A 17,462-nucleotide genomic window follows, 5' to 3' on the forward strand; every position below is an offset into this window, starting at 1 on the left:
GGAGTAAGTGTTTCAGTGTTTTATTTTCATTAAGTTGCTTTATTATATGTGTGAGTACTAATTAGTCTCAAGATGCTGGCCCCAAAGGAGAGGGTTTTGGTTCAAACTAGGTCTATTTTTGAGCTGCCTAAACCACTAGGTCACTGCAACCAGAACATCACTCAGATTACGGAGTAAGTCCACCAGGTGCCAGGCATCATGACAAATGCAAATGATGCCTTTCTGAATCTCCTCTTCTTTAAAAACAAAAACAAAACCACTTTTCCAGTAGGTGTTATAACTGAAGTGGGTGAACACTTTATAATCAGGGAACAACCGAGAGAAAGCTCATTGCTTAGAATGCTGGCAGGTATCTGAAACATATCACCTTTGAAACCCTGGAAGCAATGCCTGATCGGCAGGTGCTTCTGACACAAGCTCCCCATCTGGAACAGTGACACGCATAAACCAAGATTCTGCGGCAAACAGGACCCTAATGGACCAACTTGTTACAGCTCTAGCCAATAGGCTCTTGGGAACTTTGCGTAAGACAGGCAGTTGGAATGCAGGATTATACGGTGCTACTGATTCCTCATTCTTCCCTGCTAGACCTTGGCTTTTTCTCTCTGGGTTCTGGGCTGAACGGAGGAATCAGCTTGTCTGAAAGGCTTCACTCCTTCCAAAGCAGTGGGTGATGGGACCAAGGAGAAAATGAACACCCTCTTCTAAGCAAGAATGCAAACAGAGAAATCACAGGAAAGGCATTTCCAATAGAAAATAATTTATTTTAACTTCATTTACTTAATGTTTGTGACGAAGTATGATTTCATGAACTCGCACAAGTCTGTGCCTTCAAATCTACAAAGCCAAGGTTTACTACGATGATGAGCACTTGAAATTCCACAAACGGTTTCCTTTGCATGCAAATGCTTCCAACGGGCTGCACTGTTTGCAAACATGCCGTAAACTTTCGTAAAGCTGCAAGATATCCTGCATTCTTTCCAAACCTCGAGAGTCTTCTGGGAAACTTCATCTCCCAACCTTTCACAGCGGCAGGCTGGTGTGCCAGTGCAGAGTCAAGCCTGCCCCACAGGGTTCCGTGGCTTGGAGTTGAAACCTCGACCCACATAATATATTAATGGTCACTCATATGAAACACATTCAGCGAAGCAACGTTATAAAATGGGGGGGGGGCGGGGGGAGGATCCATTAAAAATACAGGCTGGCAATCGCATTTGTGTTTTAGGCAGGAAAAAAAGAAGCACGTTTAACTTTTTTTTTTTCATATGAATATAGTTTAAAGAAATTATTCTGTGAAAGCTTCATAAAAGATCTTTCTGAAATTTAAAACACTTTTATGTAAAAGGTACCAGGTAAAAAAGTACAACCGCTATTCGCAAAAAAAGCTGTTAACATTGACCTCCAAGGTAGGGAAGGGTGTGCTTTGTCCCTCCGCTTAAAATAGAGCTATGGCACCCAGCGCTGAGGGCGGTGCCCTATCTGGACTATAGACACGGTGGCCGCGCTCGTCGTATGTACAAGGAGCCTGCCGCATTGAACGAGGCAGGTGTGTCGCTCTCCTGCCCTCCCCCGGAGTGGTCTCTTGGTATGTACACAGCGCCCAGGAACGCACGGCCAATTATACCGTCGTTACCGACAGGAAGGCGTTGTACACCCTCGTGCCGTCCGGAGACTTGGTGCCGTGCGTGAGCAGTTCCTGGATGGTCATCCAGTTGTCGAAAATCTTCTTGTTCCTCTTCTTCATCATCTTCTTGTGGCTCAGTTCCAGGATGCTCAGCTCCCGGCGCTCGTCGGCCGCGTGCTGCTCGCGCAGGCAGTCCAGGCGGCTCTGCATCATGAGCTCACGCCGGCGCCGCTGCTCGCGGGCGCGCACCACGTGCTGCTTGCGCTCTTCCTTGCTCCAGTAGCGCCCGGTCTTGAGCTCGCTGGCGGCGTCGTCGTCCGTGGTGAGGCCGCTGCGTTCCTCGCGGATCTTGAGCGCGCGCTCGCGCAGCAGGCGGTCGCGGACCGGCCTCTTGGTGATGTAGCGCGTGCCGTCGCTGCGCACCTTCACCTTCCACTGCATCCTCGGCTCCGAGGCGCCGCTGGGACCCAGGTCCTTACAGACGCTCAGCAGGCTCACCTGGCTCTGAGCATACTCCACGGCCGATTTCTGTTGGATCAGCTGCATGTAACTCTGGTAGTGGCGTGCGTGCGCCGGGATGTGTGCGTGCTTGTAAGGCGAGTGTGGGCACGAGGCTGCGTGTGCCGAGCCCGGCGTGGGGCTGCCCGCGGGGCTGCGGCTGTTGTCGCCTGCCCTGCGCTCGTGACCCTCCGGGGCCTGGCCAGGGCCCGACTCCGAGGCTGCCGAGGAGCCGTAGGTAGGGGAGCCAAGCTCGGGGTCTTCGGTGATGGCCAGTAGGCTGTTGGCAACTGGCCCGGGGACTTCGGCGAGACCCTCGCCGCGAGGGCGGCCCAGGCCCTCGGCCACCCTCCGCAGGGAGTTGTCGGGCGAGATCTCCAACGCGAGTGGCGTGCTGCGGCAGCTCTCGCCCGTGTTATAGGCGCTCGAGCTGTCCTTGTCGGACCTCTCCGGTAGCTCGGTGATGTCCGAGAGCTCGCGGCGGCGCGCATCGGCGCCGGGGTTGCAGGTGCGCAGGCCGCCGTGGGGCAGCGCCCAGGGCTCACGTCCTGGCTCGCGCAGTGGCGGCGCCCGGTGCGCGCGGGCCAGGCTCAGGCACTCCAGCTCGATGCTGCGTAGCTCCTCGTTCAGCAGCGCCAGCTCTTGGTCCACGCTCTCGGGGTCGCTCTTGGCTGCGTCTAGGCCACTGCCAGAGTAGTAGGGACTGCAGGGCCCGACGCTGCCCGCCCGGCACTTGAGCTCCAGGAGCTCGCGGAAGCGCTCGCACTCGTCCACCGGGATACCCAGGTAGTCTGCGTCGGTGCAGTCGGCCGACACGAAGGACTCGTTGCTGAAGGGCAGGTCGCCGCTGCCCAGGGTGTCCTGGCTGCAGCTGAGCTTCCTGTGGCCCGGCAGCGGCGCGGCGGATGCTGCCGTGGCATCGTCGCCGTTGTTCTCCTGCTCTGAGCTCTCGTCGTTACGCGTGCTCTCGTCCGTGCGCCCCACGCCGCTGTCCTTCTCGTGCTGGTTGGACAGGATGGTGGCGGTGTCCGTGGTTCCTCCGTCCTCCTCATGCTTTTTCTATGCAAGGGAAGGTACGGAAGGGTCAGTGTGGGGCACAGCAACCCGCCCGACCTCCTGAAGGGGCCCGTGTTCCCGCATAGGGCAGCCCCCTAAGTTTCTAAGTCTGGGGAGCAGGCCTGGAATAAGCCCGCCCTCCTTCTGTCTAATTGAGTGTCTCTGACCCTTGGCGGTGTGACTCCATTTTCTCACTGTAAATGAGGGTACCAGTTGCCTTATGTCAGGGACTATCCCTAACTACTGGGCAACTGATCCCTGGGCAGCAGGATGCTTGACCAGCCTCTGTTAGCTCCGAAAGGAGTTCCCCTGGATGATGCTGAGCCTGACAATGGATGGTAGTGCAGGAGGGTGAGCTCGCCAGCGCAGGTTCAACTGAGACTGCCCTTGCTTTGGAAAACGAACTTTCTTTGCTCTGCGCTCGCATCCGCACATGTGCTTTTTAAACAGCTCTCAGAGGGTCAGCTTTAAAAGCCTGGTCACACAGAGGATCCGTTTGCATCTCCCTCGTGTTCAAGCAGCCAAAGCACTTAATCTGTTTCCTTGCGGGTCTTCCGTGTCAGTGGGTTTCTGGGTCTCAGAATGGCGGCCAAAGGAGATGGAGGGGGCAGCCCCCTTCCCGCAGTTGGCGGGGTGTGGGCCGGTGCGGGGTGGGGCCCAGTGTTACCTGCTGCAGCATGCTGGCCGTGAACTGCATGGCCTGGTGGTGCTGCTCCTCTAGCATGTCCATGTGCAGGTCATCCAGGAAGTCGTTGCGGTCGTCATCCATCCAACCCTCATCCAGCTGCAACGGGAGGTGGGAGGCAACGCAGTTAGCTCTTTTAGTAGGTAAGTAATTAATTACAAGAGAAGAGGCTGCACCAGGGCAAGGAGAAATATTGTGGGGTTCTCTCTAGCACAATGTGCCCTCTTTTCTGCTACACGTTGGAAAGGCACCCGGTCCTAAGATCTCCATGAAGCGGCTATTGTAGTGCAGTGGGTTAAGCCACTGCTCACAAAACCATCACCCCCTACTAGAGCACTGGTTTGAGTCTCAGCTGCTCTATTTCCAGTCCAGCTCCTGGGAAGTGCTTGGGCCCTTACACCCATGTGGGAGACCCAGAAGAAGCTCCTGGCTCTGGCCTGGCTCCTGCCACGGTCCTTGTGGCCATCTGGGGGAATGAACTAGCCGATGGAAGATTTCTCTTTTCTTTCACCCTATCTCTACTCCCTCGCTCTGTCACTCTGCAATTCAGACAACTAAAACCAACCTTACGAAAGAAATGGCCAACCCTACGTACGCCCCATCTAGGGAGGTCTCTGGGGCCCAGTGTGTGTTGTGCTGGGGACACCCTTTCGTCCGGATTGGCTGCTGGGAGTCTGACAGCCCGTCGGTGTGGCAGCCTCAGGTGGATGCAGCCAGGCCTCCTGCTTCGCTGGGCCACACAAAGAGAAACCAGAAAGAATTCCTTCTGACACAAACAGCTCTCCTGCATAAGGGGTGTTTGGTCTGGATAAGAATATCCTTTTCACGAGGCCCCCTATTGTCCTTGCCCTCAAAAGCAGCAGACTCTTCAGAAGGGGTAGAAAAAGAAATGAGTAAGAATCAAGCATGGCCGCACCCGTTAATTTCTGTATCGGCTCTGGCTCCTCCGTGCACAGAAGAGTTGGAGCAAGCCAGACTGTTGAACCACTCACATCAGATGTTTGTTATCTGGCCCTTTAAAAAACATCTGTTCACCCTGGATGTGGCAGATCATTGCTCAGGTTCCCTTGGAGCTCATGGCACTGCCATCTCCAGAGAATCAGGCACTCTTCATGCTGCTGGTTACTTCCCACTTGACTTTCAAATCTCAAGACAACCATGGCCACAGACACTCCATGACATGGTGGACTGGCAGGGCCACCTGGCCCAAGTTCAATGTCAACCCCTGACATTGATAGCTCCCAATAGAAGGAGCTATCATGGCCCAGCGTCTGTGGAATCTGATTGTGGGGGGGCCTGACTCCCTTCAGTTTGTGTGCCCCTGCTGTGTCTCTGAGTAACTCGGGAACCTGTGGGGATGCAGGAGCCTTTCCTAGGTGGGAAAGGCTGTGCGCTGTGCCTGACGCTGGGAGGTGGTCACTGAGTGGGAGTCATTACTGATCAATCAATATTTCTTTCATTTTGAAGGAGACATTTCGATTTCTGCCTGCTCTGTTGTTCTAAATGGGGCCCACCTAGAAACGGGCAGGAACATTTGTCAGGCCGGGGAAAGCTAAATATCTTGATGGCCATGCCCCTGGCTGCGTGTTCCATTCCATTATGCTTCCTCCCCAAAGATCCCTGTGCTAATGAACCTACTGGGATTGCAGTGTTAAGTGCTAGTGTGGGAGTCTACGCCTTCCCTAAATGGTTAAATCATGAAATGGATGTAGAGTCACTGCAAGTCTGATTACTTTTCTGGGGTGCAAAGCACCTTCAAGTTCAGAGTCAATACTCAGCCACTGTCCTGGACAGCCAGGGACTTGGACTTTGGAATGTTAGCACTCAAGGCCTGGTCTCCTTTCCAGAAAGCCCACTCACCTGAAGTTCAGGCCTTGCAATCAGCAAGGAAAAGTTCTTGTTCTCCTCGCTGGTTAAAAGAGCCACAGCCTCTTCGCGGTTCTGCACTTCTATCCCATTAATCTTAAAGAAGAAAACAAAACAGAAGTGGGGCTGTGTAGGCAACTGCAGCGTGAGATCTTACAGAATCATTCCACCTGTTGTCAGGCCTGTACTTGTTGCCCCTCACAGCTGGACGCAGGACCTCCCTGGAGCTGGATAAGAAAGCTGGTTTGGCAAAAGCCTTGCTCACTGTAGTGTGCCCTTCTGGTCTGGGAAAGTGCCTGCCTAAGTGTGGTTGGCGGCAACTACAAACAGAAAGGGCCTGGGACCCCAGAACAGCACACTGGAAAAACATCATCATGTCATGCAAATGGCAATATCTCGGCAGTGTTTTCAGGCAGGATGCTTGGGCGGGGCGGGGGTGGGGCACGTGGAATATACCACAGCATCATTACAGGGAAGGGGGGAAAGGCAGCAACAGAACTGATGTGAACATTACTGAGGCTGTGAGCAGAGAAGGGAAGAGACTTACTATTATACATAGGCTTTTGTGTTTGGAGTTTGCTATCTGGGCTTCTTTAGGCCAAAGTGGTCAATGCAAAGTGACACTCTGACACAATCAACAGCCTTCTTGCAGGCTTTTAGCCTCTCAACTTTGAACTCTGCTAGTGTGTGTGTGTGTGTGTGAGTCCCAGGGAAATGCTTCCTTCTGGGGACATAGCAATGATGTCAACGAGTTGAGGTCAAGCCCTCGTGTGATCTCTAACACCATGGAGCCAAGAGGTGGAAAAGGGGTTGACTTCATTTGAGATGGTAGCTTCCCATTCTTGGCGGGATGTGCGGTTTCTGTGACACATGGAGAACTGGGCCTGGAATCTGCGGGATTCTTGGTGGTACCCCGGCTCCCAGTGCTTGCATTCTCCCTAGGGTCAAGGCTCACGGAACACTGCAGCAAACAAAGTGTGCACAGGATTCTGAGTCTCCATGGTGAAGGTTTGAGTGACTTTCCCTAAGAGACCGAGGCTCTGAAGGCCGGAGAAACACAGAATTGGAGTGGGAAAAAAAATTCTCACAGTGAGGTATCCAATGACAAAAACATGGGTGGTTAGAAATGAGAAAACACGAGTGTGAAGCCTAAGCTTTTAGTGACAGCCAACGCAATCAAGACCTTCAATTTCCACGAGACCGAGGAAGGGGGCAGCTTTTGGACCGGTAGTAACGGTGATGGCTGAGGTCCTGCTGACGTGGTTTGAAGAGTGGTTCAATGAGTTTCCAGCGGTTGGTATGCTGGAAGCTTGGCCCCAGCACAGCAGTGCAGAGTGCTAGCAGCTTGGTAAAAGTGGGACTTAATGGAAGGAAATGAGGCCACAGGGGCTGCGACATCAGGGAGTTAACACCGGCCTTGTGGACTTAGCTCTTCCCTGCACACAGGGCACCTGCTACACATTGTCATGTCTGTTTCCACAGAGTGCCACCTCAGCCTGGTCTTTCAGTCTCCAAAATGATAAACGTAAAAAAAAAAAAAAAAAAAAAAGCCCCTTTTCTGGGCCTAGCCTGGTAGCCTAATGGCTAAAGTTCTCACCTTGCACACGTGCCAAGATCCCATATGGGCACTGGTTCTAATCCTGGTGACCCTGCTTCCCATCCATCTCCCTGCATGTGACCTTGGAATGCAGTTAAGGACGGCCCAAAGCCTTGGGACCCTGCATCAGCATGGGAGACCTGGAAGAAGCTCCTGGCTCTTGGCTTTGGATTGGCTCAGCTCCAGCCATTGCGGCCACTTTGGGAGTGAATCATTGGATGGAAGACCTTCCTCTCTGTCTCTCCTCTCTATATCTTTGACTTTCCAATAAAAATAATAAAATAAATCTTTCTTTTAAAAAGTCCCTTTCCTTTCTAAAGTACCCAGCACTGGGTATGCAGTTACAGTAAGACAAAACAGACCAAGAGAACTGTCCTCAGAAGATGTTCCCTACTGCTGTGAAATGACGAATCATGCAATTGAAAGGACTTCTCAGGCTCGCTAACTTTGTCCAACATGGTCCTTCCCATTATAAGGATAAGAACTGCCTTGAAATGCCTCGTCTGTAATGAATCTTTTTGAATGCTAACGTGGGAACGATTTGGTTGACAAGAATGGATGCCTACTGAATCAGGGAAGGTGATGGGAACTGGCTCCCATTCGGCAAGATACGCTCTAGGCAGGGCATCTTCAGTTTGTCTCAGACCTTAGTACTCCCTGTTGCACATCATCGGCCAGTTTCCCCCACTCACTCATTTATCTTGTCTGGCCTCATCTGAAATTGTGTTTCCTGTTCTTAACCTCTCAGCCCTTGAGTTGCCATGAGCAGAGCAAGGCCACCTTTTGGAAGTGGACCTACCTGGATAATGCGGTCTCCTTCTCGGATGCGCCCATCCTTGGCTGCAATGCTGTTGGGATCAATCTGAAACATAGAGCAGATCTCTCAGCACAGGCCTGGCCACATGGGAAAATGAACACCAGCACATCCCAGGGGCCTTGTCTGATCCACAGTCATGTTCATTGCCATGCTCCTGTTTTCATAGAAATTTACAAGACCGGGTATCATGCGAGGACAGATAATCATGGCTGATCGGCTTCCAAGCCTTCTCTGGGGCCTGCATGTGGATTCGTGCGTGGCAGCCTCGTTACAACACCATGTGTCCAGACCCTGCCCAGCTCGGGGTCGAAGAGGCACATAGCCAACTTGCCATGCAACACAGTAATGCAAATGGAATTAGTGATGTAGAACAGGTTCAAGGAGGATCATTTGTGATGTTGACTAGCAAATGCCTGTATTAAATTTTGGAAAATAGCAAACGCTTAAATGTCATTAAGACAAGTGCTTGAGGCTACGAAAGGTTTTCCCCACTCCCACCCCCCAATGTATTCATGTTAGATCAACTTGAACTCGACACATAATGTCTAGCCAATAGCATCAGTAGGTCTAGGTGGCACATCTCTGCATTCATCTCTTTGAAATGGATTTTACTTCCTGAAAAATATTGGGTTTGTCTGCTCATCAGCATGGGTGTGCACGGCGAAGCACCCATGCTTTGTACTGTTTTCTGGGGAGATCAAAACAGCCTCTATCTACGTACTTCGGGTAAGTTCATATGAGTGGCATTTCACATCTATGAAATGCACTCTATGCACTCCACCGAAACAAAAAGAAAAAAAAAATGAGAGAGAGCCTTTACAAAGCGTAAGTGATTCCATTTACCATTCCACTCAATGAACATGAGTTGGGAAATGTGAATCTGTCGTTCCCTCGGGGTTGAACACACAAAACCATGTAAACGGCTCCATTTTATGGCCGATTCGCACGCTTCTCGAGGGTAATTCTGCCTGATGTGATGACATTGGAACTTAACCCCACGTGAAGACAGAACTCCGCCGAGTGTGATAAAGGGACGAAGTAATTCATCCGTGTCTTTCCAAAGACTTCTTGATGAGCTGAAGCTAAGGTTGGTTAACACATAAAAGGGGCAAAAACATCCTTTGGGTCTTGACAGGAAAATCGGCCCACATACCTCACTTATATAAATCCCAATGTCGTCTTCGTCATCGGTCCGGTAGCACACGGTGAGGCCCAGCTTGTCCTGGCTGTTCATGCGGTAGAGGTCTACTTCCTAGACAAAGAAGGATGATGCCGGTGAGACGCCAGCAGGCAGCGAGGGCTGGGAGGATGTCAAATGCTCTCAAAATATTTTGTTTAAATGATGAACTGGATTTCCCTGCTTTCTACTGTGGAGAGCCAGTTAACTTCCTAAACAAAGAGTGATTATGGACCCGGGATCAATGCCCAGGGTATTTCTGACCTTTCAGTCAATATAAAGTCATCTTGAAAATAGTTATTTTATTGATCCTCTGAAAGAAAAATGACCCATATTTCACTCAATGTCAAGACTTCTCGAGAAGGGTTTTTAAAAAGTATTCTTTCAGTGTCGACCACATACAAGAGTATTCCCATACCCCAACCCGCCCAGCTGGTCCAGTACAAGTGTCTTCAACATGGTTGGTTAGATTGCTTCGTGTTGTGTTCCCCTGACAGTCACGGTCATGGCACTTGCAAATGGATTACACATAGGTTGATTCAAGAAAAGAGGGTAACACCATGGTGTGTAATTAATTCTTTCCACAACAGCTGTGATATTTATAGTGGAGAAATTAGTTTTAGCAGCTATTATTGCAAATTAAGTAAGATAAAAGCAAAGGAAGAGCAGGCATGGGATGCCTGAGTACTGAGACCGCTACTGTATTTGCCAATTAGCCTGCGCTAGACAATGAAGTCTAAACTTCAAGACTTGTGGGAGGCTCAGGAGGGCGGCCCTGGGCTCTCTGAAGTGAGCACAGGCCAAGTTCCTCCCTACCTACTCTGCCCTTGACTCTAGTAAGTTTTTGCTTCTATAAGTTAGGGGTCAGCTGAACAGCCCCCTGCTGAGTTCCCCACAGGATCCTGTCTAGTTTTCTTCAGTATTTTGCACATAAACCAGGAAAGGTAGAGGGCCCTGAGGTGGGGAGGTCTGTGGGGACCATTTCTAAATGGTCCTTCTTGATGATCTTGGAGTGGGGAAGGTTGTAGCTGTCATGTAGACAAGCTCAGGGTGCCCAATACAGTGGGAGAAGAGCCTTATGTGCAAAAAGGTGGCTAATGCCCTGATTGCAAGGCAGAGAAAGACAGGCTTAGAGTATCCAGGCAGCAGAGCCTGACCGGGAGGGGCCCCGCGGGCAGCATGAGGATCTCAGGTCAGATTTCCACACCACGGGAACACAGCCGCAGGTTCAAGTGAGGGCCGCTCCATGATCTCAGGCTGACTCCCAGTGCATCATGCAGGGTGCAGAGTTGGGGCTACAAATCCAGGCAATTGTAGGTGCAGATCCCAACCCGGGCTATTCTTGGCATCTTGGCTGTTGGGCTGGTGATTCTGCCTGGGGCTGTTTCCCGGCTTGTACATTTCATTCTTGTCTCGGATGGGATGAGGAGACTAAGTATGCAGAGTACTGAATGCAAAGTCCTTGGTTACTGGAAGCAGGGTGATTAACCGCAAGTGTGGTTACTCACAGGTCTGCATTCACAAGACAATGTTTGTGGCACAGTGGACAAATTCCAACCCCTCTATAAGACATCCTTATATTTCTGGAAAACTGGTATGGTGGTTAATCCAATGACTTCCTAATCACGGGTTAGGAATAGGGTAAATTCTTATTCAAATCTGTGATAGTTTGGCTGTATTAGACGGGCATTGCTTCCCTCATTTCTGAGAAACATACTACGCAAAGGATTAAGCGGAAGGGATTGTATTTAGCCACCGTGTCAAATACTTTGGATAACCGATCTCCGGAGCACAAACATTCTAGTCATATGTCATGTGCAGTATCATCCTTCCGTTACATTCCACTGGAGGATGGGAAAGAGGTGTGCCTTCTTGTGTTTTGGCATTTCCTACTGGTCACGCTGAATCAGATACATTTCCTGACCATGTGTTGAGGTTGCAGTGCACAGCTGCGACACAGATGCTGCCACAGAACCCCCAGCTATCGCTGGGGGAGCCCTGGGATGCTGCAGCAGGTGCACGGGCAGCCAAAGCAAAGGGAGAACACTGGCAAGACTGCAGGAAGACACATAAGAGAGCAGATCAAACCTAATGCAAGCGCCAGCCTTCTCTGAATGACTGGTCACCAAAGCGGTCAACAGCTCCACTGAGCTCAAAGGGGGTAGGCTCAGAAATTGAAGGAAGCATTTAGAAACCTACTAGCTGTGCAGTTGCCCAGTGTCACCAGGGACATGCTCAGCTGACTTGATCAATGAACAAAGTACTGCTGCAGAGCCACATACACAGTCACTTCTGCACTCATACTTGGCTGAACCATGTATGGGTCAGTGGTAAACTGAAGAGTAAACAAGCCAGTCAATCCGGTCCTCATGCTCTTTCAGCATAGCTCGACAAATACGACTATAACACACAACTGGAGGTCCCGGCGTGGTAGTCTAGTGCCTAAAGTCCTCGCCTAGCATGTGCTGGGATCCCACACGGGTGCTGGTTCTAATCCCGGCAGCCCTGTTTCCCATCCAGCTCCCTGTTTGTAGCCTGGGAAAGCAGTCGAGGATGGCCCTAAGCCTTGGGACCTGTACCCACGTGGGAGAGCCCGAAGAGGCTCCTGGCTTCGGATCAGCTCAGCTCCAGCCATTGCAGCTGCTTGGAGAGTGAATCAAAGGATGGAAGATTTTCTTTTCTGTCTCTCCTCTCTGAATGTCTGACTTTCCACTAAAAATAAGATAAATCTTACACAGAAAAACACAACTGGAATACAAAAGCCCTGACAACCTTGGAAGAGGACATGTCTATAAATCCTGTCTTGGTAAACAATGGCACAAAGTTCCAGGGATTTCAAAAAAAAAAAAAAAATCAACACAAGATGTGTTTTATGGAGCAAACAAGCATGGGTTTCAATTTTTTTTTTTTTTTGCACCAAGAAAAACTTATGTCTAAATTGCATTTGTGTGCTTATCTGGCTTAGTAATAAAAACTTAGATAGCCTGATTTCAAAAGTCTTTAGTGTGTGACTTTGATAAAAATCTAACCTGAAAAGCATTTGATTTCATTTTTGAAAAGATTTATTTATTTAAAAGGCAGACTTACAGAGAAAGGGAGTGGAGAGAAGTTGACAGAAAGAGAGAGAAAATGTGAATTTTGATGGACAAATATCAGAAGAACTATTGAACCATGAAGTTGATAGCAGTTCATTTGTTGCTGGTAGGATAATTTTTTTTTCTGTGTTTTTTTTTTTTCCTTTTGAAGCTGTCTATTTCTTCCTACAAACCCATATTACTTTTATAAGAAACTTTTATAAGAGCTTTATAGCAAAACTTCAGGCTGGAATAGAAGACAGTTCAAAAGAATTTGTTGTTTCGGAATATCTTCAGCTGAATCACCAATAACTGAATCAAGATCTATTTATGCCTCTTAAACACTTTTTATATGATGTCAGTAGCCTCACCTGTAGTTAGTAGTTGGTACAGGTTTGAACACCCCTCATCTGAAAATCTGCTATCCTAAATGTTCAAAATCTGAAGGATTTTGGGTGATAAAATGATGCCTCCACTGAAAAACTCTACAGCTGACCTCGTGACAGGCCAGCAGGGACAGAGAAATATCACATGAAATTGCCTTTAGAGTGGGTGTAGAAGCTGTGTCTGAGATAGAAATACATTTTGTCAATAGACTTGGGCTCCATCTCTAAGATATCTCATTCTAAATATGCAAATATTCCCAAATCTGAACTCCTTCTGGTCCTGGGCATTGTGGATGCGGTATACTTAAACCTGTTCCAGCTTCCTACCTGCTGACTGACTGGCACTTTTGCACAGCCGAGAGGAGGGTCCCCCCTAGTCAGCAGCAGTTTCGGATGGCCTGCGGCCCCGCACTGGCAGAACAGGGCAGCAGGAACAGAAACAGCGCCACTTGAGCCATCCCTCTGGCTCCTCTGTGTCCGCAGGAGTAGGAAGCTGGAATCACTAACTCAGACATGAGCATCCTAACTGACCTCTGTCTTCCCTGTCAGGCTGAATGTCCACCCTGGTCCATGTTTTAAAGCAGGGATGGGGGACCTTTTTGTTTTTATCCTGCCAAGGGTCATTTATAATATCATTTTTTTTTTTTTCACTGAAAGCATTTTACTGGCCTTTTCGATAGAAATGGGAATTCATTTGATAGGAAGGGTGATTCCTTCCTACTTCTGCTGGAGCCAGCGCATGGCCTCCTGTTGGCTGATCCTGTGTTTGGCCTCCACGCAGCCTGTCCTGTGCTTCCTTGCTTGCGATGCTGAAGCTGGGCCTGCCCAGCACCACGTGAAAGTCCAGGCCGTAGATGCCAATACTTGGGTTGTATTTAATCCCCAGGTCGATGTGCTCCTGGATCCCAAAACCAAAGTTTCCAGTGTCTGAGGAGTTATTTTTTCTCAACTCATACTCCCATACCTTCAGACCTTTCTCTAGGACCTCTGCCTCGGACTCAAGGACCATCCAGTGGACAGCGGTCTTCTTATTCCTCCAGATGCCGAAGGACCTGACTAGGTACCTGGCTTTTTATTTATAACACCACTTGTAGGTCATAGAAAATGATCAATTGGAAAAAAAAAAAAAAAAACCAGCCTGCTACAAATTTATTGGATTTTGAGTCACGCCCGTACTTGGCTATGGGCAGGGTTGGGCCAAAGGATTTTGCAGATCTCACATGACCTGTGGGTTAGACCCTGCCCAGCCCTGTGGGATCAGTGGCATTGGCTGCTGGGGCAGCACGTGTTAAGCAGTATTATAAAGCAAGGAGTACTCCGCAGTGACCAGACATGTACTTGATATTGGTGTTAGGATAACACGGGCCTTCTTAAGAACCCTAAACAAAGTCAGAAAAATTGCATTTAGAAGGCACAGCATACTGCCTAGCCTTGGTCATTCAATTTCCAAGGACTGGTTCAATGTCACAGAGGAGGAGTCTGGAGGCTCTGGCTAAGCTCAGAGGGAACCAGAAGAGGTTTGCAGAAGCGCGTGGAAAACAGCCCCGCAAGAGCTGCTGTCATCTTGACCCCCACACAGCGCTTTATCTTGGTTCTTTGTAAAGAAGATTCTAGCAAGGCAACCGTCCTTTAGTAATGAATTGTACCATGAAAGCGGTGTCTAGCCTGTATGCTGTGCAGTGATCATGCTTAGCCAGACTGAGTGAATGAACTTGAGTTTCCCTGGCAGGATGAAGACACGATACAAAGCTTGGCTTTACCACTGATGGCTGCAGCTGCCTTCAGCAAGTCACTGAACCCAATTCTAAAGCTTTAAAATAAGACACAGCAGTTTCAGGATGAGCAGAAACGGAAATTCCTGCAACTTCCTGGGTGTTTTTAGTAAACCCTCAACCTTTTTGACTCTGAGCTAGCCTTACATAATAGAGCATATTCGCTAAAAGCGTGGAGCTTATCGATACATATCTGTCCGTGATGATGGAGATAAGATTTCAAAGCAGACCATTCATCAATCGGCTATGAATAATGTATTAGCATTATGTGGATTACAGCTGCCCCCACCCCTGGTATCCTGTTGCTTACTGGTCTAGATGTGCCGCTTGATAAAACCCAACAGCTAAGCCTGACATTTCAGATGAAATTGAAACGATATTCCAATTAAGAGTATTAAGGGGGGTCATTCATCCTTGGTGAGTCCAGCTCTTTCTTTTGGTATCAGCTGCTTTCATCAAGGGGTCCCTAGGACTAATTTCCATGGTTTATCTTCCTCCAGGACAACTGGTCCCTGAAGTACAAGTCTACACCTTAGCCACTGGGGGTAGCTCTGCAAAGCCTCTCATCAGTTTCTGCATTCATATAAGGTGTTTGTTGGGGGATGCGCTGATATCGCGAAACCGACTTTTCTCTGAAGGCCCTTCAATTTGAGACAGAATAACACACCATTCATTCAGTCATTCAGCTGGTATTCATTGAGCGCCTACGCCATACCAGACATTGTTTAATCAGGATGACTCTAACAGAGATTGAGTTGAAGCTTGTATTGTAGTGGGGGTGACAGGCAATAAGTAGAAAATGGTACTGGTGATGTGGCAATGCCTGACAGAGAGGCCGAGGAAGCTTCCCTGGAGAGGTGACAATTGTGCAACAGACTGAGCTGCGCAGAAGTCTGGGGGAAGCACAGTAGACCCTGGACTACATGCAGGTGGCAAAGCTAAGGATGGGGAAGATCCTCACGGCACTGCAAGAGTAATATGAGAAGGCTGCCTCAAGCAGAACAGAGAAGAGTGCCTTGCCCTGAGTCGCAAAAGCTGAAGAAAAATGTCTAGGTTGACTGGGAGCACCTGCGCTCCCTCCAGGACAATCCCAGTTGCCTTCTCATCTACTTGGGTTACTCTGTGCAACCAGATTCTGGGAGCTATTTTATTCCCTGCTCCCCCCACCCCTGGTCGAAACCGTAGCTTCCGTATTTTCTTTCTGGTCTCGGAATTACATCATCAGAACACAGTCCCGATGACAGCGGACTGTGCAGCCCGAGAGGCGGCCGGTCCTGACTCATCTGGGAAATTAAGACAACAGATTCAGGACAAAGCCTTCCTCAGATACTATTTTCTTTCTTAATTGCCTGCAGGAAGATCTAGAGCAGGTGTTTGGTACCTGAGAATTTACGGGTAATTATGTGACTGCTTAACCCTGGGGTATCCCTGGGGATAATCCTTATAACATGAAGACAGGGATGTGACACATACCTAAACATGATCATCTGGTGTACTTTCAAAGGGGACCATCTGTTTCTCCCTGAGCATTTGTTTCAATTGTATCCCGACACACTCCCCTCTAGGTTCCTCATTTATAGTGTCCGCTATACAAATGGTTCTTTGAAAGATGTTGACTTTGCTCTAATTTTACTTTGGTGTGTTCAGATTGGTCCCCGATTCAAAGCAGCTAATCCTTCCAAAGACAAACCCCACAATGAGGATGGATTTGAGACGACATCGTCAACTACTCTAAGACATCTCCTGGGAGACAGGTGGCAGGTACGTGCCAGCATCGCTGAAATCCAAGTCTGCTTGCTAAACTCAGGTCAGTGCCTGCTTAAAGTGACCAGGTGACCCTCTGGCCCCAAGGCAGAACAGTGAAATGGGATGGCATGGGAGTGTACCCACTGCTCTCTCTCTCCTGCAGGTCAATGGCCAAGGAGCGCCCAGAAGACTCTGCTTCACTGAGTCTAATTCGTGTTGTTATAATGTAATACCCAGAGCTGGCTGCATCAGACAGAAGACAGACAGCTCCATGTAGCTCATGGTTTTTGGAGGTCAAGAGCATATGGTCGGGCCCAGCGCGGTGGCGCAAGTGGTTAAAGGTCCTCGCCTTGCACGCCCGAGATCCCATATGGGCGCCGGTTCTAATCCCGGCAGCCCCGCTTCCCTTCCAGCTCCCTGCCTGTGGCCCGGGAAAGCAGTCAAGGACGGCCCAAAGCTTTGGGATCCTGCACCCGTGTGGGAGACCCGGAAGAGGCTCCTGGCTTCGGATCGGCATAGCATTGGCCATTGTGCTCACTTGGGGAGTGAATCATTGGACGGAAGATCTTCCTCTCTGTCTCTCCTCTCTGTATATCCGCCTTTCCAATCAAAAAATAATAAAAATAAATCCTTAAAAAAAAAAGAGCATATGGTCATCTCTGGTGAGACAGAGAGAGAGACAGAGACAGAGAGACATAGAGAAAGAGATCTCATGGCAAGACAGGAGTGAGAGCCAAATAAATGGGGTGACCTTGCTTTGTTAGTGTCTATTCTCCTGAGAATGAACTACTTCTGTGACATCAGTGCTCAATGACATCTGAGCAGTGCTCAACGTCTACCACTGGGCCCCACCTGGGCCACCATCTCAGATCATGCCAGGGAGCAAGCTCTGGAGGACACATTCAATCCACAGCTAAGCACCAAGGCTCCCCCTAATTTAGTCCTCCTCAGTAGCCACGACGACAGAATTTGGGATGGTCGCTCACTCAACCCCAGCTGGTGTTGAGTAAATGGGAAGGACCTGATGCCATTCCAGCTGCCTGGCTTAAACTTGCTTGGTGGCCATGGGAGCTGGCGATCCATCCACATTCTGTGTTTCTGAGAAATAACAAGCGTCCAGTGTCGCTAAGGGTTTGGAGCTCCTGATGAGCAGACAGGGTGGTG

At 49.5% G+C, this 17,462-nt stretch overlaps 1 protein-coding gene across 3 annotated transcripts in view; it reads right to left on the reverse strand.

The window, feature by feature from the left end:
- Positions 1-760: 760 nt before the first annotated feature.
- Positions 761-17,462, reverse strand: part of PDZRN3 (PDZ domain containing ring finger 3) — a 227,451-nt gene continuing 210,749 nt past the window's right edge. For all 3 annotated transcript variants that reach the window (XM_040995071.1, XM_040995073.1, XM_040995074.1), the window contains 5 exons: positions 9,297-9,395; positions 8,126-8,188; positions 5,724-5,825; positions 3,846-3,962; positions 761-3,181 (listed from right to left, as the gene is read on the reverse strand). In XM_040995071.1, the coding sequence (XP_040851005.1) occupies positions 1,619-3,181; positions 3,846-3,962; positions 5,724-5,825; positions 8,126-8,188; positions 9,297-9,395 (1,944 nt within the window). In that variant the 3' untranslated portion in view covers positions 761-1,618. The remainder of the gene's footprint in view (positions 3,182-3,845; positions 3,963-5,723; positions 5,826-8,125; positions 8,189-9,296; positions 9,396-17,462) is intronic.

The sequence above is a fragment of the Ochotona curzoniae genome, unplaced genomic scaffold (genome assembly GCF_017591425.1).
Source record: "Ochotona curzoniae isolate NIBS_2020 unplaced genomic scaffold, NIBS_Ocur_1.0 contig_908, whole genome shotgun sequence".
Classification (NCBI taxonomy): Eukaryota; Metazoa; Chordata; class Mammalia; order Lagomorpha; family Ochotonidae; genus Ochotona; species Ochotona curzoniae.